The sequence below is a fragment of the Corvus kubaryi genome, unplaced genomic scaffold (assembly GCF_017639235.1).
Source record: "Corvus kubaryi isolate FWS band 111438036 unplaced genomic scaffold, C.kubaryi_AGA036_p1.0 split3-37304, whole genome shotgun sequence".
Taxonomy (NCBI): Eukaryota; Metazoa; Chordata; class Aves; order Passeriformes; family Corvidae; genus Corvus; species Corvus kubaryi.
The window spans coordinates 360,066-387,783 of record NW_024582087.1 but is presented as its reverse complement, the minus strand read 5'-3'; the positions used below and the strand labels follow the sequence as shown (position 1 = coordinate 387,783).

Here is a 27,718-nt window from a genome sequence, read left to right as displayed (position 1 = left end):
TAAAAATTAACATTAATTTATTAGAATATTTATGATAAAAACCAAGAATCTCTTTACATGTGGGTTTGGTTTTTTTTTTTCCTTCCTTTTTATACAAGAGAATTTCCATTGCTTTTTTCCTCCTGGAAACAGAGCAGGGCAGCAGGCAGGCGCAGGCAGCGACGTGGGCGCTCGCCCCGGTGACGGAGCCCCGCGGACGCCGGACCCGGGGGTCTCAGCGGGATGTGGAGCGGGGGGGATGTGGGACAGGTGCCCACCAAGGCAGCGGGGCAGAGCGTGGCAAGGCACGGCACAGGGAGGGGACAGCGGCCGGGGGTCCCCGGGGAGGGGGCGGTGAGCCCCCCGTGGCACCCACAGCGAAGGTGGCACATGGCGGGAGCTGGGGGGCACGCGGGGGACGAGGCGACAGATACAGGACACCCCTGAGCCCGGGGAGGGCTGCGAGCCACCGAAACACCCAGTGAGCCCTCCCGAGCCTTGGGGAAAGATGGGTCCTTCCAGGACCCCTGGCACCCCCAGTCGTCCTGTTCCTGCCAACCTTCGGGATCCATCGTGTCCCCACACTGGGGGAGCTGGCCCTGGGCTCTCCCCCAGCTCTTCTCGGTCGCAGGGAGACAAAAAATCCCCCCTGGCACACCCCGGGCCCCGTCTTTGGTTAAGGAGCAGCCGCTGCCGCGCTGGCACAGGGCGAGGGGCTGAAGCTGGCAGAGGGTCCCCATGGGGACAGGTGACAGCAGTTCCAGGAGGGATGGAGATGCTGCTCAAAGCGAGGGGTCCCAGCTGCCCCCCTGCATGGCTCTAGAATATTTATTTGAAAAGACCTGGCATGAAATGTGAGGCCAGGAGGGAGGATCCCAGGCACAGCCGGTCCCACGGGGAAGTTGCCAAGGCAAGGGGGCAGCGGCACGAGCCCGAGGTCCCTGGGGGGTGCACGGGAGCGTGGGTGTGCCAGCCCCGGTGACAGCTCCTGCCGTCCCACCTCTCCGCTCCGGAGCGAGGCCAGGGGGCAGCTAAAGCACAAGTGGGGACAGGGGAAGCTGTGCCATGGGGGAGCGACTGTGGACACCCCTGGTCGGAGCCGGCCGCAGGTCCTGAGTGGGTGGGCACCTCTGGGAGAGCCCCGTGGGGGCTGTGAGGCACCTGCAAATCCCAATCCCGGGCGGAAAATTGTCCGTCACCTCCAGGCCACACTGCCCGAGGAGCCCGGGGCATCCCAGGGCTCCTTCCCTGCTCATTGGGGCCAGCCCAGGGCTCGCTGGGCAGAGCTGTCCTGGCAATCCCAGTCCATCCAGGACGGTCTCCCCTTCCCGAACCCGGTGTGTAGTGACAGGAAACCAAAAAGGAGAGCAAAGAAAGAACAAATGAAGAGAGAGAGAAACGATTTGGAGGCTTTGTGCCAGCAGCTACTGCCCCTTGGGGATGAAGGGCTCCCCCTCCTCGGGCTCTGGCCGCGGGCCGGGGTCGCTCAGGCACCGCAGCATCCGCTGGTTGCTGGGGCTGTCGCTGGGCCCCGGGGTGAAGACGTCGTCAGTCCCGGGGGAGGAAGGCTCCTCCTTCACCCGCATCACCAGCCCCTCCTCATCCTCCTCGGGCGAGGGTGGGAGGCCACTGCAGCCTCCCTGAGGCTCCTCGCTCATCAGGTCCACGGACTCGGGGGACTGTGGCGAGGCCGGGTCGATGGTGATGATGGGCAAGTTCTCCGAGTCCTCCTTGGGTTCGTAGGCCAGCGGGTCTGGGGGGCAGAGAGGGGTCAGGCAGGGAAGGGGGGATCTCAGGGACCCCCCGGTGATGCACCCCAGACGTTTGTTTGGGGCTGGGGTGCCTGGGCGGTGTCGCTGATTTCCAATTCTGCTGTGTAATTCCTTTTCCCGATTTCCACATCCCAGCCGGAGCTGCCGACAGCCCGGCTCCATCGGGAAGGGCGAAGCTGCCCTCTGCTGATGAACCGCCGGCTCCGCAGCCCCGCCACACCCCGACACCCGACACCCGGTCCCCGGAGCAGGAGGGGACACAGGACAGGAGGAACCGAGGATTGCAAAGCAAGTGTGTGATGGAGAAACTGGGAATCCAGCGGCACCAGGGCTGGGGCTGAGCGCTCCTGATCCTCTCTCCTGAGGAGGGCTGGGACGGGCACGGACTGAGACGTGGCTGCGTGGATGGAGCGAGCTGGGCTCCAGACAGAGCCCAACCTGATTTCCCGGTGGGAATTGTGCTGGGAAGCGAGGTGGGTGCTTCTGCTCAGAACAGCAACCCTTTGTGGCTCAGCTGGATGGGTGTGGGATGGGCATGGTCGGGGCTGGAGAGCCACAGGGAGCTGAGGAGGTGCAGGACAGCCCAACCTCCAGGTGCTCCAGGCGCCACTCCTCCTGCAGCTCCCTCCCACCTACCTGAGCCGATGCGAGCCCGGGACATGGTGGGCGAGTCCAGCTTGTGCGCCGGCACCGTCAGGTAGTTGTTCATCTGGAACGGGAGCAGGGCATCGTCACCGGCACGGCCAGGGCAGGAGGGGAAGGGAGGCAGGGAACTGGCCACAGAGATGGGTAGGGAACCGGCCACAGGGATGGGCAAGGAGCAGCAGTGGGATGCAGAGGACAAGGGCACAGATCCTCCCAGCCACGCTCCAGGGACGTGCTTGGAGCCTGGGGCAATCAGAGGACCCCCGAGGCTTGGGGTCACCCTCTGTCATCCCTCAGCCCCCTCCCTGAGCCTTCCCAGGCTGGGAACGCCCCCAGCCCTCGCCCTGCCCAGCCCTGGTGTTCCCCAGCACCTTCTGTTCCAGCTGCCGGGCCTTCTGCCTCCGCAGGAGCATCTGGTTCCAGGCCTCCTCATAGGGGTCGGCCACCAGCGTGTGCCGGTTGTAGGATCGCAGCTGGGGAGAGATCCCAAGGAAAGGAGACGGGTTAAAATCCCACAGGAAAGGGAAAGAAAGGTCACAGCCCCATCCCTCTCGGCGATGGATGAAACAGCCACCAGTGGGCAGAGCAGGTCCAGGCAGGCTCGTGGCTCACCCCTGGTGTGCCACCACGGGATGCCTGATCCTCATCCACCCTGGCCAGCAAGGGTTTAAAGGCTGGGCTCAGCTGCTGACCAAAACAGCCTCCCCCTCCAACTATCCCAGCACCGTCCCAGGGGGAAAAACATCCTGGGGAAGGAGTCAGGCCAGGAGCACAAGGCACAGCAGGGCAGGGACAGCAGGAGTGGAGGGCCCAGCTGAGAGCTGCGTCCCTGCCGCTCCCAGCGAGGCAAAGGGGACACAGTGCCAGGGGACACCTCACCCTCTGCCTGGTTTTCTGCAGGTTATTGCGGAGGATTTTCCGGATCTCCTCCTCCTTGTCCTTGGACAGGGCTGGAAGGACACGCTCCAGAGGGAGGGTCTTGGGGTTGATGTTCCTGCGTGGACAGACAGGATTCAGAGCCACGCCACGATGGCCACGCAGCACCCAAGGGCTGCTTGCCCTGTGGCCACCAGCAGGGAGCACTCAGGGTGCCACGGGAGGGTGCCCAGGGCTGGGAACTCACTGGATGGAGACGGTGGAGACGGCGGAGGGGATCTTGCCAATGCCCCCGCTCTCCACCAGCTCGATGGCCTGCTTCATCTCCATCTTGTGGTAGAAGGCGATGAGCTGGGGCTCCTTGGAGCGCTCCCCCGCGATCAGGCACTTCTTCACATACTTCTTGTTGAAGCGGTTCAGCCTTCCCGGGAGTGTGGGAGAGGAGGAGCAGCCACAGCTCAGCCCCAGCCCTGTCCCCCCTCCCCAGCCCCGCCCAGGACAGCCCTGCTGCGTTCAGTGCTGGGTCCAGTTCAACCAGCACGGCTCAGGCCAGGCTTCCCTGAATCCCTCCCGAGCCAGGGTGTCTCCACAACACCCAGCACCTGCTGGCACCCACTGGGGATGGCCCTGAGCTCCTGCAGGGACTGGCCACTGGCAGCTCCCACCCTGCCCCGGACCTGCTGTGGGTGGTGGGACCAAGGGGCGCAGCCCTGCAGCCCCATTTGCTCTCAATCCAGGGCTGTAATTCCCCACAGGGAGTCTGTGTGTGGATATTAAAGCCTGGGGAAAAACCTGGCACAGGGCTGTGAAACCTTCTGGGTGGTGGGTGGTGACAGAAACCCTTCCCCAGCCACCAAACCTCCCCACTCACTTGTCCTTCCAGTGGTGATGCCCGTAGTGACCACAGATGTCCTCGATCCCTGTCAGAAGGTGATCCAAGAACTGGAAGAGATGGCCCAAGGCGTGAGCAGCTCGGAGGGCTCTTGCCCACCCTCTCCCTCCCCCGACACCCACACTGACACACGGGAAGAGCACTCAGGGCATGTAAAATCAGGGCTGTGAGTCCAGGATGGGCTTTGGGAGGGCAGGATGGACCCACACAACCGGGCTCGGCTCTACAGGCACTGGGGGGTCTGGGTCAGAGCGGGCACTGGACGACACAGACAGGGGAGAGCCCTCGCTCTGCCCCCCTTACCTTGGGCACTGATTTAGGGGCAGTCCCAGTGACAGTGGTGGAGTGGCAGAAGCAGAGAGAGCAGAGGGCTAAAGCAGGCGTGGGGCGGCCGGAGCAGCGCGTTACCTGCGTGTGGATCTCCTCGTTGATGGAGCGCTTGGTCTCCTGCTTCTTCTTCACAGCCAGCAGATCCACCAAGGGCCGGATGGTCATGCCCTGGGGAAGGGGAGGGGGCTACATCTCTGCCCAGGGCACAGCGGTGGCAGTGGGATGGGCTCAGCACAGCCAAACTGCTATCGGTGTCACCGGGCAGTGTTTGGGACGTGGGACAGGGACAGGGTCAGGGATGGAGGGGGGATGTGCTCCCCACTCTCCACACGGCCACGACGAGCCCCCTTTCCCTCTGAAAGCACAGCCTGAGCGCCACCAACCTGCACGAACACGGTGAAGAAGATGACTGTGATGATGGCTGTGAGGAACATGTCCCTCATGCCAAAATGTTTGTAGTCCAGGAGGTATCCGAGGGAGAAGGCGATGGCTCCCCGCAGGCCCCCGTAGGCGATGATGAACTGGTCCTTCGGCGTCAGCTTCACGATTCGGAACTTGTTGATGAACCAGGTGAGGACCAGGACACCTGGGGGAGCAGCACAGTCCTGTGTGAATGGTGAAGGATCCCCTCCAGTCCCAAAGAGCCACCCTGCAGCCCCTCGGGGGCGTGGGTGCAGGTGAGAGCTGTCTGCTCATCTCAGAATCCCTCACCAGCTTCCACCCTGTGTCTGGCACAAGCACGGCCTCAGCCCCATCTCCCCACACCACCAGCCACCAGCACGGGTGATGCCCACAGCGGAGCAGTGCCACCCAGCCATCTCCAGCCTCCCCAGCAAGGCAAACCATCACGGTCCTGAGAGGTCACCATGACCCAAGTGGCCACTCAAGGCGAGGCTGGACAGGGCTTGGAGCAACCTGGTCTGGTGGAAGGTGTCTCTGCCCATGGCACTTGGAACCAGATGGGCTTTAAGGTCCCTTCCAACCCAAACCATCCCATGATTCTCTTACCACCCCAAGGGCTTTGCCACCACGCTGACAGCTCACCCAGCACTCTGGCGATGAGGCAGAAGAGCAGCGTGCTGATGACGAAGGTCCAGTTCCAGTAGTGGTGACCAGCCACGGTGGAGACACCCAGGAAGATGAAGATGAGGGTCTCGCTCACACTGCTCCACATCTTGAGGAAATACTTGATGGTGGTGTGGGACTTGTGGGAGATGTTGGCTTCCACGTAGGGCCGCATGACCACGCCAGAGGCGATGAGCCTGGGGGTGAGGTCGGGGCACTCAGCAGCCGTGGGGACATGGGGTCAGCCCCAAGCCCTGGCCCTGCAGCAGTGCTTTGTGTTCTGACACCCAACCCCAGGGCAGGACAGGCCTTGGGAACCACCAGCAAATATTCAAGGCCTCCAGAGAAGGCAACGCGAGGTTTCTCCTTCCCCTGGCAGGGCAGGAGTGAGCACTGGAGCACAAACCCATCGTCCCGAGCGCTCAGCAGGCTCTGCCTGCTCCTGTGTGTCCAGGAGAACAGGAATGGGCTGCCAGCACCCCGGGATCTGTGGGACATCTCCCAAGACTCACTTCCCTCCTGTGCCTCCTTGCATAGTCCAGCCCAAACACACCCCTGGGCCTCACTGGGCAGGAACTGACCACGCTGGGCCAGCCAGAAGGCTGTGGTTACACCACAGGAAATCCTCCCAAGGGCCCTGGGGACAGGGGGGCACCTGCTGCCCCATTCCCAACTCACGCCATGATGCCGGACAGGTGGAAGAGCTCGGCAGACAGATAGGCCATGTAGCTGTAGAGGAACACGAAGAGCGGCTCGATGACCCGGATGTGGGAGGTGAAGCGGGACGTGAAGGCAGCGATCACCCCGTAAATGACGCCCACCAGGACCCCGCCCAGAGACACCACGAAGAAGCTGAGGAAGCCGAGGATGATGTCGATGATGGTCACCTGCTCGAAGTTGGCAAACTCCTCAAAGAGGTGGTAGAGGACCTGGCAGGGAGAAAGGAGAGCAGGGTTCAAACTGTCCCTGTGGCAAGAGACAGCCTCACCTCGAAGGAGACCTACCTGCACAGGGACCTCCCCTGGGAGCCAGGCACACCTGAGCTGAGCTGTGTCGGTGCTTGGTGACCCCGAGCTGGGTCCTGTGCTTGACCAAGGCTCACACCAAATCTGGCTGCTGGTGCTTTGCTGTGCCAGACACAGACACGAGGGACCAGCTCCCCGTGCTCTGTGCCCACAGGGATGTGGTGCCACCGAAGGTGTGTCTGGGACAGCTCTGCTCTCCAGCTGTCCCAGGAGGGCCTTTGATCCCCAGCCAGAGGCTGTTCCTGTTTTCCCAACGAGCAGGTCAGGACAGATCCAGGCTGGGGGACTCCTGACAGATGCATGGAGAGAAAAGCCACCATCTGCCCTGCCCTGCCCAGCCCAGAGCAGAGCCCAAGCCCTAGAGCTTCTGTAGCTGTGGGAAACCTGAGGGAAAGACCCTGGGCTGTGTTGCCTTCTCCCACCCACAGACACTGCAGAGATGTTAAAGCAGCTGTCAGGATGGGAAACAGGGCATCCTGCAGGAACAGGCAGGGAAAGGGCAAGGTGCCAGCTCCTGCCTGCCAGGGCCAGGCCCTGGGTGGGGCAGGGACAGACGAAAGCATTCCCCAGGGATGAGAGTGGGGACACAGACCCTGCAGGCACCCTTCTGGTGGAAAATGGGGGAGAAGTGCCTGGGAAAAGCCCCGTGGTGGGACAGAGTGTTCTTTGTCACCAGGAACCTTGTCAGCAGGGGCTGAGCAGCCAGCTCCGAAACAGACAGCTGGGATTCGGGACAGGAGCCAGGAAAAAGCAGTGGGTTAGAAGTAAGTGTAGAGGTCAGCTCTGCAGAGAGGAGAAGGCCATGTTGACAGCCAAGCCAGCACCTGGACAGTGGCGTCCTTTGGAAAGGAGCAGGCCTGGCCCTGCCTCCCAAAGGTCCCTGCAAAGCTGCTGCTTGCAGCGGGGCTGAGGGGTGATCCAGGCGGGATGCCAGCCTGGCTTCAGCCCCCCCAGCTCTCCTCTATGCCACGGCTGATGTCCTGCCCTGCCACCTCCTGGGAGCTGCAGCTGGGGGACAGCAAGAGCGACCACATGAGAGGAGATAGAGGGAGCAGCAGCTCCATGGCAGTGCTGCCTGACCCAGCATCAGCCCCTCGTGCTTTCCCTGGCAGCAGCTCCAGCCAGGAGAGCAGATTCCCAGAGCCCATGGCACCGAGAGGCTGACTGGGCACGTGCCCTCAGCCTCCCCAACCCACCACATGAAACACTTCACCTCAACCCACCTCTGCGGTGTTTTAAGCCTCTATTTTTAGCTTTGCACCTGGACAAGGTTTGGTGCAAGTGGAGCTGCCAGGAGGCACCTGCCAGCTTGGGATGGCCCTGACAGCCGCCACCCCGCTGCCTCCAGCCTGAGACGCTCCTGCACCAAAGCAAACCCCCTTCCCTGGGCTGAGGCACTCACGACGGTGACGGCGTCGTTGAGCAGGGACTCCCCGAAGACCAGGATGTGCAGCAGCTCGTTGATGTGGATCTCCTCGAAGACGGCCAGCACGGCCACCGGGTCCACGGCCGAGATGATGCTGCCGAAGAGCAGGTTGGCCAGGAGGCTGATGTGGTTGAGGCCGGGGCCGCCCAGCTGGCACACGGCGTACATGAGCCCCCCCAGGAAAAAGGCGTTCCAGAGCGTGCCCACCACGGCGAAGATGAGGATGGTGCCCAGGTTCTCGGTGAACTGGCGCAAGGGCAGGAAGTAGCCGGCGTCCAGGATGATGGGAGGGAGCAGGAAGAGGAAGAAGATGTCCGACTTGAGGATGGGGGGCTTTTCACCCACCCCTTTGATGAGCCCCCCAACCAGCAGGCCCACCACAATGAGCAGGCAGCTCTCGGGAACGATGCTGGACACTGACGGGATCACGTGGAAGCCTGGAGAGGAGAGAGCAAGACACGTGTTGGGTACAGGAATGGAGGATGCTGTCTGCAGGGGGACAGCCCTGCCGGAGTCAGGGACCAGCTCCCAGCCCTCCCTGCACTCCTTGTGATCTGTCGCTCCTTGTGTGCCTCAGTTTCCCCTCCTGCCCCGCTCTGTCAAGCAGAAACTGCAGCTTAACCAGACCCTGGCACTGCTGGTGCCAGGCCAGAACCCTGCGAGTCCCAGTGCAGCAGGTGACAGCCACCCTTGGGACACGCCGGGGTCTCTCCGTGGCCCCCAGCCCTGCGACAGCCCTGCAGCACAGGCAGCTCTCTCCACAGGAGCTGTCACTGGCTCCAGCTGATCCCGAGCACACGCAGGCAGTGGCATTTCCCTCCTGTCAGACTGCAGCCTGCCCACCCAGTGCCACTGTTCCCAGCGTGCCAGGCTCAGGGCCCATCCCTGGGCAGCCCTGACGCAAGGCACAGGGAGGGGACCTGCTGCTTGGTGGATTTCAGGATGCAATTCCCCTTCCTGGAGGTTTCACATGGCTGGCTGCAGCAGGGACAAGATGCATCCTTGGGGTGCAAGGCAACAGGGAACACATTTTCCCCGTTTTCAATCACAGCCCAGCTCCCAGCGCAGCTCTCTGAGCCAGCCGTGACCCGCTGGGATGACATTCCCACCAAACACCCCCAGCCGGGCATCTGCCAGCACACCAACACCCACAGAAGGATTTTGGGTTCCCTGGATCTTCTCCCAGGCTTTATAATTATTATTTTGAAGCGAGGCATATTTGTTCCCTGGCAAGGGAAGCAGTTTAAAATAAGGCACCCTGCCTTGGCATGCCGTGTTCCTCCGCTCCTTCCGGCCGTGCCATCTGCAGCAATTCCACAACAGATTAAATCCCCTCCAGAACGAGTCAGATCCCCCCGAGCCTGCAGGGGCCACATGTGTGCCACGGCCGGCTCATCCCTCCTCCACCTGCGCAGCGCAGAGCACGGATCCAGCTCCCATGGGAAGAGGCCACACTTCCACAGCCCCTCCCTAAGGACTGCAGCCCCCGGCCCAGCCCCATGCAGGTCCCTGGGGGCAGGATTAGCCCCCAAATTCCACCTGAGCTGCGGGCACAGGCTCCAGCGTGGGCGAGCCCAGAGGATTCATCACACCCGAGGCTCCAGGCACCATTCCAGCTGCTCCAAAGGGTCGCTGGTGCTGGAGTGGTGCTGGAAGGAGCCTGGGTCCCACCTCGGCTTTGCCACAGCAGCACCAATCCCCAGCAAATGGCTCGATGGCTTTGGCTTCAGGCACGAGGGGAGGCCGGGAAGAGATGGGAACATCCAAACTCTCTCCCAACACCCAGTCACCTGCATTAGGGACTTCCCAGCCCGGATGCAGTTCCTGATTTACTCCCATGGGGTTTTCCTTCTTTCTTGGATCCCCTGGAGCCCACCCAAGCTCTGAGCACCCCAAGGCAGCCCTGGCTGCCTGTGGGAGGGGAGGTGATAATCCCTTGCCCATGCACAGCTCATGCAAACACCGGGAACCACCGACCCTTCCAGCACACCGGGCAATTTCTGGCTGGGATAAGGCTTAAAGCCACACAAGCAGCGAGAAGCCAGCAGCAGATCAGTTTTTGCTTGCTAAGTATGTTCAATCATGAATAAAACACAAACACTGACAATTAAGCATCTCTCACTTCTTCCCCACAGGCCCCAGGATTCCATCAAACTGGAACATTCGTGTGCTGATGGGAATTCAATGGTTTACAGCCTTTTTGTAGGGCCCTAAAAATACACTTACACGGGCTGCATTTTAATTATGCCTTTGATTTCACTGAATCTCAGCCATTTTTTGCTCCCTGCTTGCTCCACTCAGTATTTTTAGAGCATTCCAGAGCTCATTGGTACCAACCTGCTGGTGGGATCCTGCTCCGAGTGCTGAGCCAGCATCCCCCTTTGGGATGGGGGTGACTGGTGGGAAGGAACGGCCTCACTGTGGGGATGAGGCCAGGCAGGGGTGAACGGGTTTGATCCCAGCTCTGTGCCTGAACTTCCCTCCTGGAAGATGAGGAAGGCTGTGGCAGGATGCTAGGAGATGAGGATGCCCGGCCACGGGCACATCCAGGGGCAGCAGAAAGGGGAATAAGCCTCAATAATGGCTTTAAAGATGATGATGATAGTAGTAGTAATAATAATAATAATAATAAGCATCACACACCACCAGAACCATTAAGAGCGAGACAGTCGAGTTAAACGTGAACCCCGAGAGCGTGTGCAAACACGGAAAAGGAAATCCAGGAGTTAACAGTTCCCATTAAAGCAGCTCCTTGCCCACATCACACACCCAGCAAGGCACACACGGGGATGGCTCTGCTGGTGGTCAGCAATTCCTTGGGTTGGGGCAGAACGGAATTAGGGACTGGAATCCTGGTTTTAACTGCAGTCTAAGCACTTGAAGACCTGGAGGAAATCCCACCCTCCAAATTGAAGAGATTTTGGGCAAGGAAAGCTGGCACTGACAAGGTTTGTTCCGCAGCTTCTGAACATCTCTGGTCTTTATTTTGGGGTCAGCGGATTTGCACGGGGCAGTTGAGGGCAACATCAGGAATTTCCCCCAGGAGGTTTGCAAGTGTGAGGGCTCCCATTCTGGCTGCCAAAGGTTCACCCCCATCCCTCCAAGGAGGAGCTGGGCTGCTTTTCCCAAGGCTCCGGCTGCTGGCGGATGCAGTGCCATGTAAATATTTACTCCCAACCAACCAGCCTGGTTGGAGACTCTGCCCCAACGTGGATTTTTCCTTCCTGGGCTATACCTGGGTCACTGGGTGCTGTGCCTGGGGTTATATGAGCTGCCTCATGACTCAAACGCCACCATATCTCATCTGCTCCCATCCTCAGCCCAGGCAGGAGGAGCCTGAAGGGACATGGAGGGAAGGGGAGGCACCCAATCCAGACCCAGCATTCCCACCCTGGGGATGTCAGAACCAGCCCGATCCCTCTCAGCATCTGCCTGAGGTGACACTTCCCCCTCAACTGAGGCTGAGGAATCTCCATGCCCTGAGGTGCTCACAGCCCCTTGGAAAACCCCTCCCAAGGCCAGGAGGGAACGATTTGCAGCTTGTCATTGCCCCAGCCCTTACAGCTCCATATGGCACGGGATCCAAGGTCAGGCTTAGGCAGAGCTCTTGCAGCGCTCCCCTGGTTTGAAGACCTCCCTCAGAACACTATAAGGACATTTTAATCAAACCTTGGATGAAGGAAAGGAGGCAAAGCCTTCAGGCACTTTTCTGATCCAGGCCAAGTTGGGGAGATGTGACATCTCCCACCCTGTGTGGCTCCCACCACTGGGACATTCCTGGAGTCGGAACTGCAAGAGGCTCTGCAATTCCCACGGGCCTGAAAGATGCTGGTGTTCAGACGTGATAAATAAAGAATAAAACTAACTAAAAAAAAAAGTTAAAAAAAAATATAATGCTGATGCTGGAGCCAGCCTGCACCAGGACAGAGTGTGCCAGCCCTGGGGACAAGGGGACTGTCCCCACGAGCCAGTCCCTGCAGCTGGGGATTGCCATCAGCTGTCACATCCCCCTGCAGGTTGAATTTGGGTGGCATTAACATCCCCTCCTTCCACAGGAGGAAGAGAAATATGAAGGAGGAGGGAAGAAAACCCGTTTAGTTGGTGTTTAGAGCCGGAGCCGGGTAGGGACGGGGAGGGAGCGGGGCAGGGAGCACACGGCGGGGCTGGAAGGGCTCGGCACATTCGTGGTTAAGCCGGATGCTCCTGAGGCTTCACCCCAGATTCCCAAGCGCCCACGCATGGGGACACGGCCTCGGGAAAGCCAGGATGCTCCCAGGGTGACGTCTGTTAGCCAAGAGGAGGCGCGAGAAAGGAGAATGGTTACACAAACCCCCATCCTCCCAGGCTTCCCAGGTTTATTGCAGCAGCTGCAGGCTCCAGCAGGCAGGCGCAGAGGAATCACTCAATTATTAACCAGGGTTAGGAGCTCTCCCAGCCCCGGAGATTCTGGTCTGGAAGGAGGTAGTAGGTGAGGGGTTAGTGTGGGCCAGGGGGTGGTGAAGCCCCCCAGGTGATGCTCTCTGCAGCCCTGGGGACCCCGGGTGCTGGTCTGGGCTGCAGGGTGGGAGCGAGCGGCCGTGGCTGGGCGTGGAGCTGAGCAGCTGGAACAGCCCTGGGAGAAGGCACAGGGTCTGGGAAGGAGGCAGCGGGGGAGCAGGCATGCTCAGAAGGGCTGCCCTTCTGAAGGACACTGCAGAGAGCAGGGCTGGAGGAGACACACGTGTCTGACAGCACCGGGGCCCCTCCGAAGGCCACTTTAACCCTTCAGGACACCAGGCTGGCAGGGGCTGGGTGGGCCCTACAGAGGGGCAGCAGCAATCCCGGGGTGAGGGATGCAGCCAAGTGTGGACACCCTCCCACGTTCCCGTGTGACACAGGCACCACGGAGAGCCCCCACACATTGACACTTTGCTGGCTGAACCCCAAAATCACTGATGTGTCACCAGGCCCGGGCACAAGCGATCCACAAAGCCGTGACTCAGCACCATCCCCTTCTCTCTCCGTGCTGAAGAGCAGCAGGGAGGGAAGGGAAGGAGGGCTGGGCTGGGCTCCAGGGTCCGCAGAGCTCTGAGCCCCTGGGATCTGGCTCTCCCACTCTGTGTTTTGGGGAGGTGGAGGGTCGAGGATGGGAGGTAAGACCCCAGCAGGGTTAAAGCCCTGTGAGGGTGGCGATGCACTAACAGAACATTTTGCAACTGGCCCCCAGGGGAAAATCCATCCCAGTCTTCCAGAGTTTGGCTGCAGCTTCTTTCCATTTATCCTTTTCCCTCTCAAAAACCCACACTGGATTTCTCTCTTCCCTTGCCTGAGCAGCAGTTGCCCAAAGATCAGCCAGGCTCTGCTGACGGCTCCAGAGGGCCATCAGGGGATGTGGGGATGTCTCAGCCCTGCTGTGCTTTTCCCTTGGAAAATGGAGCCGGATCCAGCGGCTTCCAGCAAAGACAGGGAGCAAGGAGAACGGAGAGAGCTGCACCAGATGTAGCAGGGAAGCCTCGGGGGAAGGGGATGAAAATTGAACTTGCCCAAAAGGAATTAAAGAGCTGGTGATTTACACCTATAAATAGAGCGAGGCCATGGCTCGTGTCACCCTGCCAGGAGAGGGGGTAAAACCACCGTACTTAAATTACATCCATTGCCTCTCACAAGCTCCAACGTCACCATGTGCCCTGAAATCCCAACCCCACAGAGCTCCAACCTGGCTTATTCCCACAGCCATCCCACTGGGAGGGCACATGTGGAGCCATGACGCAGTCTGGGCTTTGCCAAACCCTCTTCTGTTTCACCAGGGATCAGGCAGGGTTTTAACACAGGTCCAGGTCACCCCAGTGCTTCCCTGCAGCTCTTTTCGGGTTGGTTTCAGCAGTTGAGGTTGATTTGGGCAACCTTTTAAGCACACCTTAAGCCAACCTTTTAAGTGGCTTCAACGCCCAGAACGGAAAAGCGTTGATTTTCCACCCCAAAATGCCATTTCCTGGTGAGAAGTTGACTTCTTGTTTTTTGTGTTAAGACGCAGGTACAGAAAGTGCTTCTAAGCAAAACAATTTCCTCCAGAACAAACCAAATGTTTCATTCAAGCCTCATTATTTTGTTGCCGCTAATTACGAAGCAAAGCCAAGAACCAGGAGGGTAATTAATTTATGCTGCTTTTTGTGAGTCACTGAGTGAATGCAGATCCCACACAGGGGCCACAGAGCCACCCCCCAAACCTCACCATGGGCACAGCGTGCAAAGCCAGCGCAGCGAGAAGGGAAAAGCAAAACATCCAGCCCTGATTTGGGGTCACTCCTGCACCCCAAACTCGGCTGGGCAGGGGCTGCAACCCCGCTGGTGCTCAGGACTGGTTAAAATCCACGAGCATCCAACACTGTCCTGCAGCCTCCAGGCATTTTCAGGAGTCAGGATCAACTTCATCCACGTAGGATGGGAGGGGATGAAGCCCTGGGCTGGTTCCCCCAGGGTCTGCCTGCCCACGGTGCCCAGCACAGCCTCGCCGTGACCCCGAGCAGCTGGACTGCCCACAACACCCCCAAAGCCACGCTGTCACAGCCAATACCCACTGGGACCCCCTGCCAGGTGACGAAGGGACAGTTTTATTTTCTCTTGGTGTGACATTGTCACCCTGTGCCTACAGTTGCTCACCCAGCTCGGCCCCACCCCGCAGCTGCCCCTGGTTTTACCCCTCTTCCCCACCTAATGCAAACAGAGGGGGCAAATGGAGGGAGGTCCTGCGATAGGAGCCCGGGGGCTGCCTGGTACAGCCCCAGCTGCCCCAGCCCCGTGCATCCAGCCCCAGCGCCTGCAGCCAGGCAGGTGTGTGTGGGAAGGTGACCTGGCTGGACCCTGCCTGCTTTGCAGGGGATAAGAACACGGCTGATAGCATCGGGTCAGCCCTTGGGTGACTCAAAACCTGAAAGCCACAGGACAAAAAGCAGACACGGCCAGGTACCAGCCTTGCTGCAGCTCAGCCAAGCAGCCACAACCCCTAACTTGAGCCAGCTCCATGCAGGAAGACTCGTGAGAAATGGCTTGGTCAAGCCCTCAAGGCATAGCCACATCAGCCAAAGCAGGAGTGCTGGCTAGTGCAGCAGCAGGGAAGAGCCCTTCAGCCCTGGGAAACAACAGAGGCCTCCCTGCATCGCTGTGTGAGGAGGGGCTGGCGGGGACGTGCAGCAGGGCTCTGATGTCTGACAGCTTCCCAGGGCACCATCCTCCTGCAGCAGCAGCTCCCAGGTAACTCCCACTGGCAGGCCCTGAATAAACCCTCTGATGGAAGGGGAGACAAATGCAGACACCTCATCTGAGGCAGCTGGAGGGAGCAGCAGTGCACTTGCCTTTCCGAAATCTCACTGTTCCCTGGGGACCTCTGGGGAGCAAAGCCCACATCCCAGGACAGGATAAACACAGAATAAGCTGCAGCCAGAGCCGTTCCCCTCAGGAGGGTGCTGAGAGCTTCCCATGCTCCATGCACAGAGGGGATGGATGCCAGGGCACCAGCAGGAGCGATGCTGGTGTGGCTCTCTGCAAGGTCAAGGTGCCAAGGACAGTTCAGAGACGGTCTGGGAGATGAGGCTGGGCTGTTCTGTGCATGGAGCCTTTTGGAGAGCAGCTATTTAGAGCCATTTCATGCATTGGAGCTGCTAACGGTAATCATGGGACGGGGTCTGGTGTGCTGTCAAACCAGCTGTTGGGGTGGGGCACGGAGGGGAGGGTGAGCAGGGGAGGGGGCTTCAGCTCCTTCCCACCCAGCACCAGCCACTGGGGACAGAGGGCAAGGACCTGAGCCCTGGCACACACAGCAACAGCAGGGCAAGGGCAAAGCTTCTTCTGGCAACTGAGTGCAAGGACAAAATCTCCTCTGGTATCTCAGTGCCTGCAGCAACATCATGTAGGAATGTGCCTCAATCCCATGCCAGCCACAGCAGGCACTGCCACGCTCCAGAGGGATGCAGGGAGTGCCAGACTGCGAACCCTGGTGATGCAGCCCCCTCGCAGCCATGAGCACCAGCACAGAAATTCTCAAGGATGATGATGGCAGCACTACCAGGAAACCACGAGGCCGTCCTTCCCATGTAGGGCCGGATCTGGAGATGCAGAAAGGTCCCCAAAAAGCTGAGCAGACAGGGGAACACGACCGAAGGCGTCGCTGCATCCTGCAGCAGCCAGAGCCAGGAGCTGCATGCAGATGAGCCCAGCTCCCCACCTGCCCTGACACCCTCCAGGAGCAACACCCTCCCCTCGGAAAGGCAAACCCCATCTCCCTCCCCCAGCACAGTCCCGGCAGGGTGCAGGGCAGGCGGCTGCTGTGTGAGTGCTGCAGGTGTGCTGGGACCCCGCGGCAGCGCTGCAGTGCTGCAGAGCGGGAGAGGACGCAGCGATCCCGGCTCTGAATCACGCGCAGGCACCCTGGATCTCAGCCTGCCAGGATGGGCGGCCCCCCTGCCAGAGCCCGCTGTGTACACTCAGAAATGAGCTGTTTACATGGGGAATGCAACGATAACACGCAGATCTCTTCCCTGGCTCAGCACCCGCTCTTCCCTCCAGCACAGGGATGGGCGGCCGCTCCTCGGTTTGCTTCTTCCCCATCTGAAGGGGCTGCGTCCCTCTCTCTTTCCAAACACCATGGGACAGCTCAGAGGAGCCTGAGGAGCCTTTTGCACGATCCAACGCCCGGCATTCCCTGCAAAGCAGACACTGCTGAGCCTGCGGCCAAAGAGCCACCAGCAATTCCTCCCAATTAAACCTCACTGCCCTGAGCCTGGGAAGGACTGGGAAGACGTGGAGCAGCAGCCTCCTGAGAGGAGAAGGTGCCCACACACAACCACAACATGCCCTGAGAACAATCCATGGGCAGAGGCCTTTAGCAGAAACACTTGAACGTATTTTTATTTGGGAGCAGTAAGAGCACGTACCCTGGTTTTATCTTGAAGCACTCACAAGAAATTAACAGATCAATTGGGAGTCTTTTACAGAACTGGTATTAATTTCCTCCCAGCTGTAAAAAGGAAATGAGAGACAAAAGACATTAAATGGACTTGCCTAAGTCCCCAAGTGAATCGTGTGAGAGCTGGCGTGAGAACCCAGCAGCTCCCAATTTCCAGTCCTGTGTTTAGATAACGCTTCTCCTTCACACCAGAAGGAAAGCCAAGGACACTCTGCAAGAAAAGCAGATATTAACAAAGACCTAATTTCCATTAAAGACTGAGAGACCCAGAGCCCTCGGACCTCGTCACCCCATGGCTGCAGCATTCCAAGCTGGGAGGAAAGCACAGAGTCAATGAGCAGCGATGGCTTGGGAGGCTTCAAGGCTTGGTGCCACCACATCTTGAAAAATCCTCTCAGGCCCAGCTGTGCGTGGAGCAGCTCTCCTCCACCTCTCTCCATGTCTAGAGCTGCCCCGTGACAAGATGCCAAACCCACCCTTCCCTGCTGAGCTTTGACAAACCAGTCAAGGGTTTGGCGCTGCGTGTCACTGGTGACTGCGGTGCTCCGGTAACCCCGATCCCTGCTGACTGCATTCCTCCAGCGGGCATGTTCCAGAGCCGCTCCCAAACCACAGCCTGCGATTACCAAACCTGTTCAGAGCCTCTGGGCAGGCTCCACGAAGTTTTTCTAGGGCGGGACTGTGAATCTTTACCAACCCATGGCATTCACCCAGCAGGAGCCGGGCACGGAGGCACACGGGGACAAACTGCCACCCAGATTTCCGCTGTTGTTGCTCCAAGACTCATTTTGACTTTTTCCCACCAGCTCTGGATGGGTGCAGCTCACAGCCAGGCCTGCAAGGCTGGGATCTTCCTGGCACAGCTCATTTACCCTGGAAAACTGAGTTTTCTACAGGGCAACAGCATCCTCATCCAGGTTTATATCCTTCAAAACACAGCAGCTGGACTTGAGCATTTTGAGGAGGTTTAAGGTCTAGAAAAACTTCTTTAGCTCCAGGGAAAGGGACAAGGAGCTAAACATAACTCACTCTCATCAGCCATGCTCTTCCCAGATTCCTTCAGCTGCTGCAAGGCGCTGGATGCCATGAATAGCTGATTTAGGAGGGGTCAGTGCCAGGGGATTTCTGGAATAGAATCCTCCCAGTTAACATCTGCGTGGTGCAAAGGGAACCTTCGCACTGTTGGATGCAGATGGTGGATGCTCTAGAGCAGAAGGGACCCAAGGTGATGTGAAGAGACAGTGCCTGGTCACCCTAAATAAGGCTCCAGTCTCTCTCCCAGCTCCTTGCCCTCAGCCACAGGACACAGCATTAAATTCCCAGTTCCTGCTGACCCTCGAGGCCTTGAGGGGAGTTAAACCTGACCCAGCCTGAGGTGACCATAGACAAACTCCCCAGGCAGAGCGATGCCAATCGCCCTTCCCAGGAAGGGCAGATTTCCTACCGGGAACATGGGCAGGAAAGACAAACAAAAGCTTTTCAGGAAATAACCTGTTGGTCTCCACTTGGACAGCAGGGAGGAGGTAATTGCAATTAGCACTGATTACTACCGGGCTTTGCAAGCCCAGGCAAAGTGACACCACTCTCAGCACACGCCAGCAGCGCGTCCAGAGCCAACACAAGCACCCGGCCACTGTCACCTCTTCCCCAGCACACAGAGACTCCATTCCAGCCCTCCAGCACCATCCCCAGCCAGGATGCTTTTCACACCCAGCCGAGCTCCTGGGAGCAGCTGCTCTCCCTCCACGCAGCAGCTGAGACAGGAGAGGAGCTGTTCCTTGCAAAGGGACCCCCAGGGACCAAGGCTGCTGTGGGAAAAGCGTTCCCAAGGGAAACTGAGGCACTAACAGGGCTGGAAACACCAGCTCTTCTCTTTAAAGGCCTGTATGCGCTGCAATCTGTGCCCCTGGCGTGTCTGCTGTTAAATCTCCAGCAGCGGGGTGGGAAGCTGCCTTCTCTCCACATCCGTCATTAAGATTTAGCATGCCATGACTCCAAAATGCAGAATAATTCCAGGCACTGGAAATAAACTGCTGCCAAGGGGTGTCTGCCTCTGCAGATGTGTGTCTTGCACAAGAGAGGGGAATTATTTCCCTAGCAGCACCCTCTGCTAAGCGGGATTTAAGTGCTGTCCCTGGAGGTCGATTGTATTGCAACTTTCTGGAGACAAAGACCTCGAATGCTGAGATGTTTGTGAGTGACTTCTGGGCAGCCCAAGGAAATTTGCGTGTTCTCTTCTGACTAAAAAAGCACGTTGCATTCCTCAGCTTTCCACTCAAAACACCTCCCCAACTCAGCTTTCCACTCAAAACACCTCCCCAACTTCCAATGAGCCTCAGTCGTGCCCTTCTCACACAGGCAGGTCCTTGGAAGGAACCCCAACACATGGGGGGTGATGTAACACCAAATTTTTGTACCACCACAGGTGACACACCACCAGATCCATTCTCAGCGCTCCACTCCAAGCTAGGATCAGCCTTGGATCTCGCCTTTTCTGACAAACAGGCAGCAACAAGTGTGTGCACGCCCGCCTGCTGAGCTTTTAATTTGGTTTCTTCCTTCCCAAGAAGAAACACGGAAGTTCTGCTGGCCCAGGAAAGAGCCGAAGAACAGAACATGATGAGAGAGCCATCCCTCAATTACCACAGAACTGGAAGACACCGGAAAATCAGAGAGGGCAGTGAGACATCCAACACCAGGCAGAATAGATGGTGATGGAACAGCTTGCCTACGGTGGTACCTCAGTGGAGTGAGAGGATCAACCATCAACACTTGGTTCAACTTAAAGCATCCCCTGCTCCTCTGCTGTCCCCTTGGAAGCTGTCTGGCCCTAATCTCAAAAAACTGAGGTTTTCATCAAACCTACATCAGCAGTTTTGAGCCCCAATGGGTGAGAAAAAGCTGCTGCTGACTCAGGGAGCCCAGTGAAGACAGGGGGATGAGGTGCAACCCAGCTCCAGCTCCACTCAGCATGGCTGTGTTTTCACAGAGTATTCCGTGTGGATTTTGGGTTTTATTTGAACAAATTAGGCCTTGGAGACCCAAAAGAGAAGGAAAAAAAAAAAGAAACTAAATGTTTACAAGGCAGCTGCAGTAATTCATCCCCCTTATTGCTCTTCCTCTGTTGGTGCCCACAGCTCACACGGTGCTGTAGCAAAGGACTGACCCTGGAACAGGCTCATAGCCCCCATCACCTCTGCATCTACAGCCAAAACCAGGGCTTGCAGGAGGGAAAAGGGGAAGGATTATGTCAAAGACGTATTTATTTGCAAGCCTAATGAGCATCTGGTTTGTACTACAGAGATATCTGTGCACAAGAGGGGCTGCAGTCCCTCTGTGCCACAGGATTACTGTCACCCCAAGAACGACCCTCTGCTCTCCACCACCTCCTGGTTTTCCCTTCTCCCATGTGTAATTCTCAAACCCCAAAGGAGACTATTTAGCTACGTTAATTGCAGACAGAAGACTTGTCCTCCACCCCACTAATTCCCAAGGGAACTCCAGCATCTCCGGGTATCGTGGACAAGCCATGGTTGGGTGATTGGGCAATTTGGGAGAAAGGATTTGAACCAAACAGGCCAAATATTGACACATTCTGCTCTTAGCCCACAAACCAACCCAGGTCACCTGGAGGTCCCAGGGGAGGAACAACTTCATGGCATCTCCCTGAAAGCCAGGCCAGCACCAATGTGAGCTCTGGCTGCCACAGGACTTGCAACACCCACATCCCAAATTCCACCTGCAGCCCGTGTGGGAAGCCAGCCTATCCCTGACCCCAGCATCCGGTCTCCAAGCCTTTGTTGATAAATGGGATGAAATAAAAGCTTTGGTTCCTGAGGCCCTTGAGGTCCAGAAGCTGCCACAGGCACAGCACAGGCGGTGGGGTCCCTGCAGGGAGCAAAGCCATGGCTGTAACAGAGTGTAATCCTGCCTTAATGGACATTCGGGCTCGCCAGGGAGGAATGGCTGTGATTACAGACCTGTTCTGCTTTTCCCATTCCATCACCATGCTGTATTTCACAGCAGGAACCTTTCACTCTTCCAGCCATAATTAAACTAATGGTTTCCTCAGATCCATGGAGGGAACAGTTTGGATGTTTTTTAGCTCAGACACCAGCAATGGGCAGATCAGGGAGGAAAAAATAAATGCCGTGGCTGTTCTTTCTGAGATGGCAAAGCAGGGGAAAAAGGAGCCAGAGCATGTGTTTGGATCATTCCCCAATAAGGAAGTGGGAATGCAACACGTCTGCATTGGAAGAGACTGTTTAAATTCATTATCATGACAATTTACACTTCTGTGGCACAGCTGCAGCAGTACTCCAAAATCCTTTGCCAACAGTCATTCCCCAAGGCCCAGCTCCCCTGGAACAGCTCCCCGAGACAAGTGAGGACACCGGGGTGATCTCAGAGCACTCACACCACAGCGCCTGCAGTCAACACATGATAAGCCAGGTTGTAACACAAACATTCCCACCAAGAATAAGACAAAGATTTCCCTCTGGCTCAGTGAGGGAACCTGCATCAGCCAGTCCCAGGATCCAGAAGGAACAGCCCCTTCCACCAGCCCGGCTCTGCCGATGGCCATCCCAGCAAGGCCGGCCCAGCACGGCCCTCCTGGCGCCCGAGAGGCCACCTTTGGGGTGGCAGAAGGGCCACAGAGATAACTCCAGCACTCTCATCCCGCACATCGGACACACGTGTTCCGAACACAGGGCAAAGCTCTTCTGGGAATGTTTCTTTGCTGTCCCTTTCCCAGCCTCGCAGAGGCGTCCCCACGCCAGCGGCTTTGCTCCGGGGTGTTTCCACTGTGTCTGGTCTCAAGATCCAGTTCCTCCATCCAGTGCCACCACCACAGCAGGTTTCCTACCCTGCTTATCACCCTCTGCCCAAAGGAATCCTCAAGTTCCTCAACTCGCAGGGCTCTGTAAGACCTCGGGGTGCCCCCTCCAAAAGCCCCGATTTCAGGGCAGGGATGTGGGTTGATAAAACATTTGAGAAGCACCCAAGTGTTTTAGCACCCAAGAGTTTTAGCGCCCAAATGTCGCTGCCAGCCAGCAGCCACCAGCTTCTACAAATGTTTCTCTGGCAATTTTGAAGTCGTCTCTCCTCCATGTGCAGGAGCCACCCCCCATGCCCTGAGCCCCCGTGAGGCTCCACAACCCCACCTGCACCCGTCATGTTCTGCTCTTCTTCTCCCAGCTCCTATCGCCAGCTCGCAGGCTCCAAGAGCTTCCTTAATCTCGCTCCTCCCCAGGCACAGCAGTGCTGGGGACCATCGGTGCTGTCCAGAGGAGCGTCACTGAGCACTGGTGCTGCGCTGGCACGCTGGGCTGAGATGTGACACCAAACCTCCCCAAGGCACCAGCGTGTCCCCACGTAACCCAGCGCTGCCACAGCTCCCTCTGCTCGCTGAGCACAGGCTCCGTCCCCGGCTCGTTTTACACCAGCCCAACACTCGCACGGTGGGGACAGCTCGGCGAGCACCAGGCTGTGCTGGCAGCCGTCCCTCGGTCTGGAGGGGCAGGGAACACTCCCGCCACAACAGCGCTGCGAAGGGGAAGGAGAGACAGAGCAGTGACTCAGTGACTGCCACAGGCTCCAAACCCAGCGAGCAGCGTCGGGCACACGGCGAGCCAAGGAGCTCAGCTGCGAAGCGGTGCCTCGTGGGGAGGTCATCGGCGTGGGCACGCAGGGAATGATGTCCCTGTGCCCTGGGTCTGGCTGAGCTGGAGCTCATCTGCCCCACAACAGCCCCCAGAGTGCACCAACCCTACCGTGCCTGCAAGGGGGTTGATAATACCCCGTGCTTTGGCTGCTGCTGAGTGGCGCTCAGAGCATCAAAGCTGCCCCCAACACTCGCCCCTCGCCAGGAGCTGGGGGTGGGCAGCATCCTGGGAGGGGACACTGCTGGGACTGCCCCAAACTGACCAAAGGGATATTCCACACCACATAAAAGCAAAGAGAAAAGAGGAAGAGAGGGTGGGCAGTTCTAATTACGACATCTGCCTTCCGGAGCAGCCCCTACGCGCCTGAAGGTACTTCCCAGGAAGTGGCTGGACATCATCTGCTGATGGGAAGTAGAGAATAAATCTCTTGTTTCCCTTTGTTTCCACACATGACCTTTGCTTTTGCTTTATTAAACTGCCTTTGATCCATTAGGTTTTTTTCCATCCTAGTTTCTCCTGCAGAGGAGGGCAGTGACAGAGCAGCTTGGTGGGCACCAGGAGTCACAGAATCATGGAATGGTTTGGGTTGGAAGGGACCTTAAAGCACATCCAGTGCCACCCCCTGCCATGGGCAGGGACCCCTTCCACCATCCCAGGCTGCTCCAAGCCCCATCGAACCTGGCCTTGGACACTGCCAGGGATGGGACAGCCACAGCTGCTCTGGGCCTCACCACCTTCTGAGTGAGTTCTTTCTTAGATCTAATCTAAACCTGCCTTCGTAAAACCACTTCCCCTTGCCCTGTCACTACAGGCCCTGGTATGAAGCCTCTCTCCATCTGGGGGAGATGGACTCCCAGAGAAAAAAAGCAGAGGCACCACCCAACTTTCAAATCTTGGGCTCAAGATGTAAATTTTAGGTTACTTTCCAGCCAAGGTGAACCCACCACACCCTGAGAATCCCTTGAGTGGCGGAATGGCCAGGATACTCCAGGGAGGCTGGGAAGCCATCTGGTGCAGACAGACAACAGGACATGCCTCAGTGGAAGGTGGCTAATGGCATGTGACTCTGCTTTCTGGCTTTAGAAGGAAGGGCCAGGATGGGCTTTGGAGACACAGGTAGCCCCAACTCTTCTCCAAGGTGGGTAAGAGCTGGTGCTCCCCACAAAGCTCTGCCTGCTGGGCCCCAGCACAGCCGGCAAAGGCACTGCTGACCACAATCTGTTATTTACATTCCTGACTCACTCCTTCCCTTTCCCCTGAAACAAAAAAGTATTTACAGTCAAACTTGAATTCCCCTTAACATCTCTGGGAGCCACGTGAGCTCAAAGGTCAACCCTCAGAGTGAGGAAACCAGGTTCTCCTGCTGAGAAACCCCTCAGCTTCCCAACCACTCCCTGGGCACGGTGTGAAGGAACCCTTACGATATCCCTGCAAAACCTTGGAGAAGGGCACAGAGAGCTCCTGACTGGGGTGTTTTGTGAAAGTCTGACCACCTGCAGCAATACAACAGGTTGAGACAATGTCTGGTTGCAACTTTCAGCTGCAAAGGTTTCTCCTGGCAAAGTCAGGCCACTACCAGACGTGATCTGAACATGGTTGTAGCTGTCCCTCACTTCCTCTTCCCCTACACAGCCCCAAAATACCATGTGAGTATTAAGTAAAGCAGCCAGCACCAGCTTCCCCTTCTCCACCGGGATTAACAAAGCAGGAACAGCCCACGCCCACAGGACATGCTGGGGGGACACATCCCTCTGTGCCCTGTCAGGTGAGGAGTCCTCCAGGAACCAACATCTCTGAGGCATTTTACAAAAACTGCAGCAAGAGGGGAAGGGCTCAACTCACACCTTTGATTCCCCAAACAATCTCACAGTGAGAGCTGCTGGAGAGAGGACAAATCCCCTGGATGGGACAATGGGGATGCATTTGAGCCTGAAGAGCTGTCCAAAGCATCAAGAGCAGCAACAGGGGGAAACTGAGCAACAGGACAAGGTCAGGTTGCATCTCCTGGCCTGGAGCAGAGCCCTGTGAGTACTCCTGAGCTCCTCGACATGGTCACCCTGCACTACCCCTGAGGACAACACCCTGAAGTGACTCACAGGGTTGAAGACTCAGTTTTGCAGCAACCTGTGGCTCAATCACCAGCTTCAACCCAGCAAAGAGGCCTGTGGAGATGAGGAAGGGCAGTCAGGAGGTGCCAAGCTGTCATGCGCAGCCCACGCTGCAGGAACTCCTGCTCTTGGAGTAAGAAGATGTTTGTCCCCTCAGAATTTTGGAGGATCACCCTGATGCATCAATAAATGCACACTGACAGGATGGGGAGAAAGAGGAAGCACTGCAAATTCCTGTTCTGTTTATCAACCCCCTTCCCCTCTTCATGGAAATGGGATGCTGCAAACCCTGTCCAGTTTGGGGAGCCTGGAGCTGTGTGAGCCTCATCCCACCACCCCAGGTTGTACTGCCAGCAGCACCCAGTTGTGTAAGAGCTCTCCCTGGGCGGAAAAAAGCCTATTTTCTGCTGCTGAACAACATCCTGTGATCCAGGGCAGGATAGATGAGGCTGGGATACGGACACAGAGCAGCGAGATCTTCTTTGCAGCTCACGAGCAGAGGGAGCTGTACCAGCAACTTGGGAACTACGTGCCAAGGCAGCACGAACAAGAAATGCAGAACCCTGGAAAGGAGGCCAAGGAAAAGGGTGTCCCAGGACTGCCCTGCTGCCAAGGCCCTGTCACAGGTATAGGTAAGCTAGGGTGTGGATTTTGGCATAATCAGCATCTCTGGAGCTCTGCAGAGCACCTGCCGCCTCCAAAGACCTTCGCCAAACATGCAGGGCAGCCTCTCCTAAAATACAGCCCTTAAAACACGCAGTCTTGCATAATATTTGTAGCATCAAAGACGCGACAGCCGGCAGACACAACTTTTCCTGCAGCACAAATGAGCCCTGACTCCAGGCAAGGGCGGCAGGAGCAGCTTCCCACAGCACCAGTGACTGAGGGCTCCCATGGGTGCTCCCACCACGTCCATCCATCCCCCCGGAGCCGCTGCCCGCTGCCCATTCTGGTGTTTTCCAGCGCGGTTTCTCCCGTGCGCCCCGGCAGGGCCGCAGGCCATTGGCCCCTCCTTTCTCCACCAGCTTCCGCACAGATATTCCTGATTTCATCACTCTTTGCTCTCCGAGCAGGGCTGAAGGCGCAGTGCAACAGCGGAGCTCGCTGAGCACGCGCCGGGAGAGCCCTGAGAAAGGAGATTTCCCGGCTGGAGAGAGGCACCTTCCAGCCAAACGTGCCCAAGGTTGTTTTGGGCAAAGCCAGGAAGGCATAAACCCCATGGATCCCACCTGGTTCCACCCTGTCCTGAGTGCTTGCCTCCCAGACAAGCCTCCGGGTCTGAAGTGTTCTCACTCCTGCGCCTGCACGTAAATAAAACCCAGGAGGGATTGTGGAAATGGGGCTTCACCTGCCTACGCATGCTCACAGTGGGCTGGGAAGGGGATGGGATATTTTTAGGAATAGCTGGGCAGGAAGGATCTGAGCTCCTGGGGGGCTCTCAGACCCCTCCAGACCAGGACAGGGCACAGTTGACAACAGGAACCAGCTTAAAAAAGCTCCCAAAGCAGGATTTCCTTCAGCAAGCTGGAGTACCCCTGAGTGTTATTAAACCACTGATGGCAACTGAGGAGCAAAACGAAGGAGGGCAGAGTTCCCTTCCCTCCTCACCTGCTCCAAGGCAGGGACAAGCAAACATTCCACCTGTCTCCCTGGCGTTATCACCAGGGACGGGACCAGGGCCAGCTGAACCTCTGCACTGCCGGAGCTGGGGACAGCACAGCAGGGCCGAGCGCGGAGCGGTTACGTCACGTCACAGGTTTGGGGTAATTCGGCTGGTATCGATCCAGCTGCAGAAGTTTGGAAAACACTTTGTCAACAACCCCCGCCCCGGCAGAGTGATGCTTTCCCAGAGCGGGTCATCCGAGCGGGTGACATTTCCAGCCCTGACGCCGTTCTCTTTAATGCGGGAATCTCTGGATGCTTTGCAGCAGAGTCAAACCCACCCCGGTTTGCTGCGGAGGGGGAGGAAGGGGAGGCCGAAGCACCGGGAGGTTTCTGAGTGACTTCTCCAAGGTTACAAAAAGCATCTGTGGTTTAGAGAGGAAGCGAGCAAACTGGATGCTTCCTCCCTGAGTGTCAAAGGGAGGAAAGCAAACCTGGTCCAAGCGGGGGTCAGGAGCATCTTCAGCTCTGCTCCCAGGCACGGAGATGAGAAGTCTGTGGGAGTGGAGGGACTGGGATGTGGCTGCCCACCAGGCCCAGGACAGAGACCCAAGGTCGTGGGGAGAGCAGTGCCCACCCCGGCCCAGCCGACCTGGGAGGTTTGCAGAAGATGTGCAGGAGATTTTGCCCTGGGATGTTTGGGGTGATCCCACCCTGGGATGCTCAAGAGGGTCCCTCCTTGAGATGTTCACAGGAGTCCCTCCTTGCGATGACTGGGGGTGCCTGTCCCATCCGACTGGGGAGTTCTGCTCTGGGATGCTCAGGGGGTCCCACCCTAGGGGTCCCTTGTGGTAGATGCTCACGAAGGTCACTCCTTGTGATGCTTGGGGGTGTCTGTCCCATTTGCCTGGGGGATCCCACCCTGGGATGCTCAGGGGGTCCCTCCTTGGATGCTTGCGGCTGCCTGTTCCACTCGGCTGGGGGGTCCCTCCTTCTCCACGACACCTGGGGCCTCTCCGCAGCCCCCTTCCCACGGACTCCCCCCCAACACCGCCCACCTACCCAGCTTCATGAGGCAGGCCAGGAGGATCCAGAGGGAGATCTCGAAGGGGATGCGGACGTGCGTGTAGTCGATGCCGATGACCGGGAAGGCTTTGCGGGGCTTGGCGTGCCCCTCTCCCGAGCCGTTGGCCGGGTGCTCCTTGAGCGGGTGGATCTCCTCGGGGGCGGCGGGGGGCGCGGGGGTGAAGCCCGGAACGTTGCCGCTGGGCAGCGGCGCGGGCTGGCCCTCGGAGGTGAGCATGGGGTTGGCCTGCAGGACCTGCCCGGGCAGCAGCGGCCCCAGCAGCAGCAGCGCCCAGGGCAGGGCGCGCAGGGCCGCGGCGCCCATG

The 27,718-nt window shown here is 58.1% G+C and overlaps 1 protein-coding gene across 1 annotated transcript; it reads right to left on the bottom strand.

Annotated features, from left to right (window-relative positions):
- On the bottom strand, nucleotides 1–27,717 carry SLC9A1 (solute carrier family 9 member A1). The gene is made up of 12 exons (XM_042015618.1): nucleotides 27,390–27,717; nucleotides 7,987–8,447; nucleotides 6,238–6,488; nucleotides 5,539–5,756; nucleotides 4,878–5,080; nucleotides 4,573–4,662; nucleotides 4,144–4,214; nucleotides 3,520–3,693; nucleotides 3,276–3,390; nucleotides 2,768–2,869; nucleotides 2,388–2,460; nucleotides 1–1,732 (listed from the first exon to the last, which is right to left on the bottom strand). Exons 1-12 carry the CDS (start codon nucleotides 27,715–27,717, stop codon nucleotides 1,404–1,406), a joined length of 2,415 nt encoding a protein of 804 aa, XP_041871552.1. The 3' UTR covers nucleotides 1–1,403.
- Between the last annotated feature and the right edge of the window lies 1 nt (nucleotide 27,718).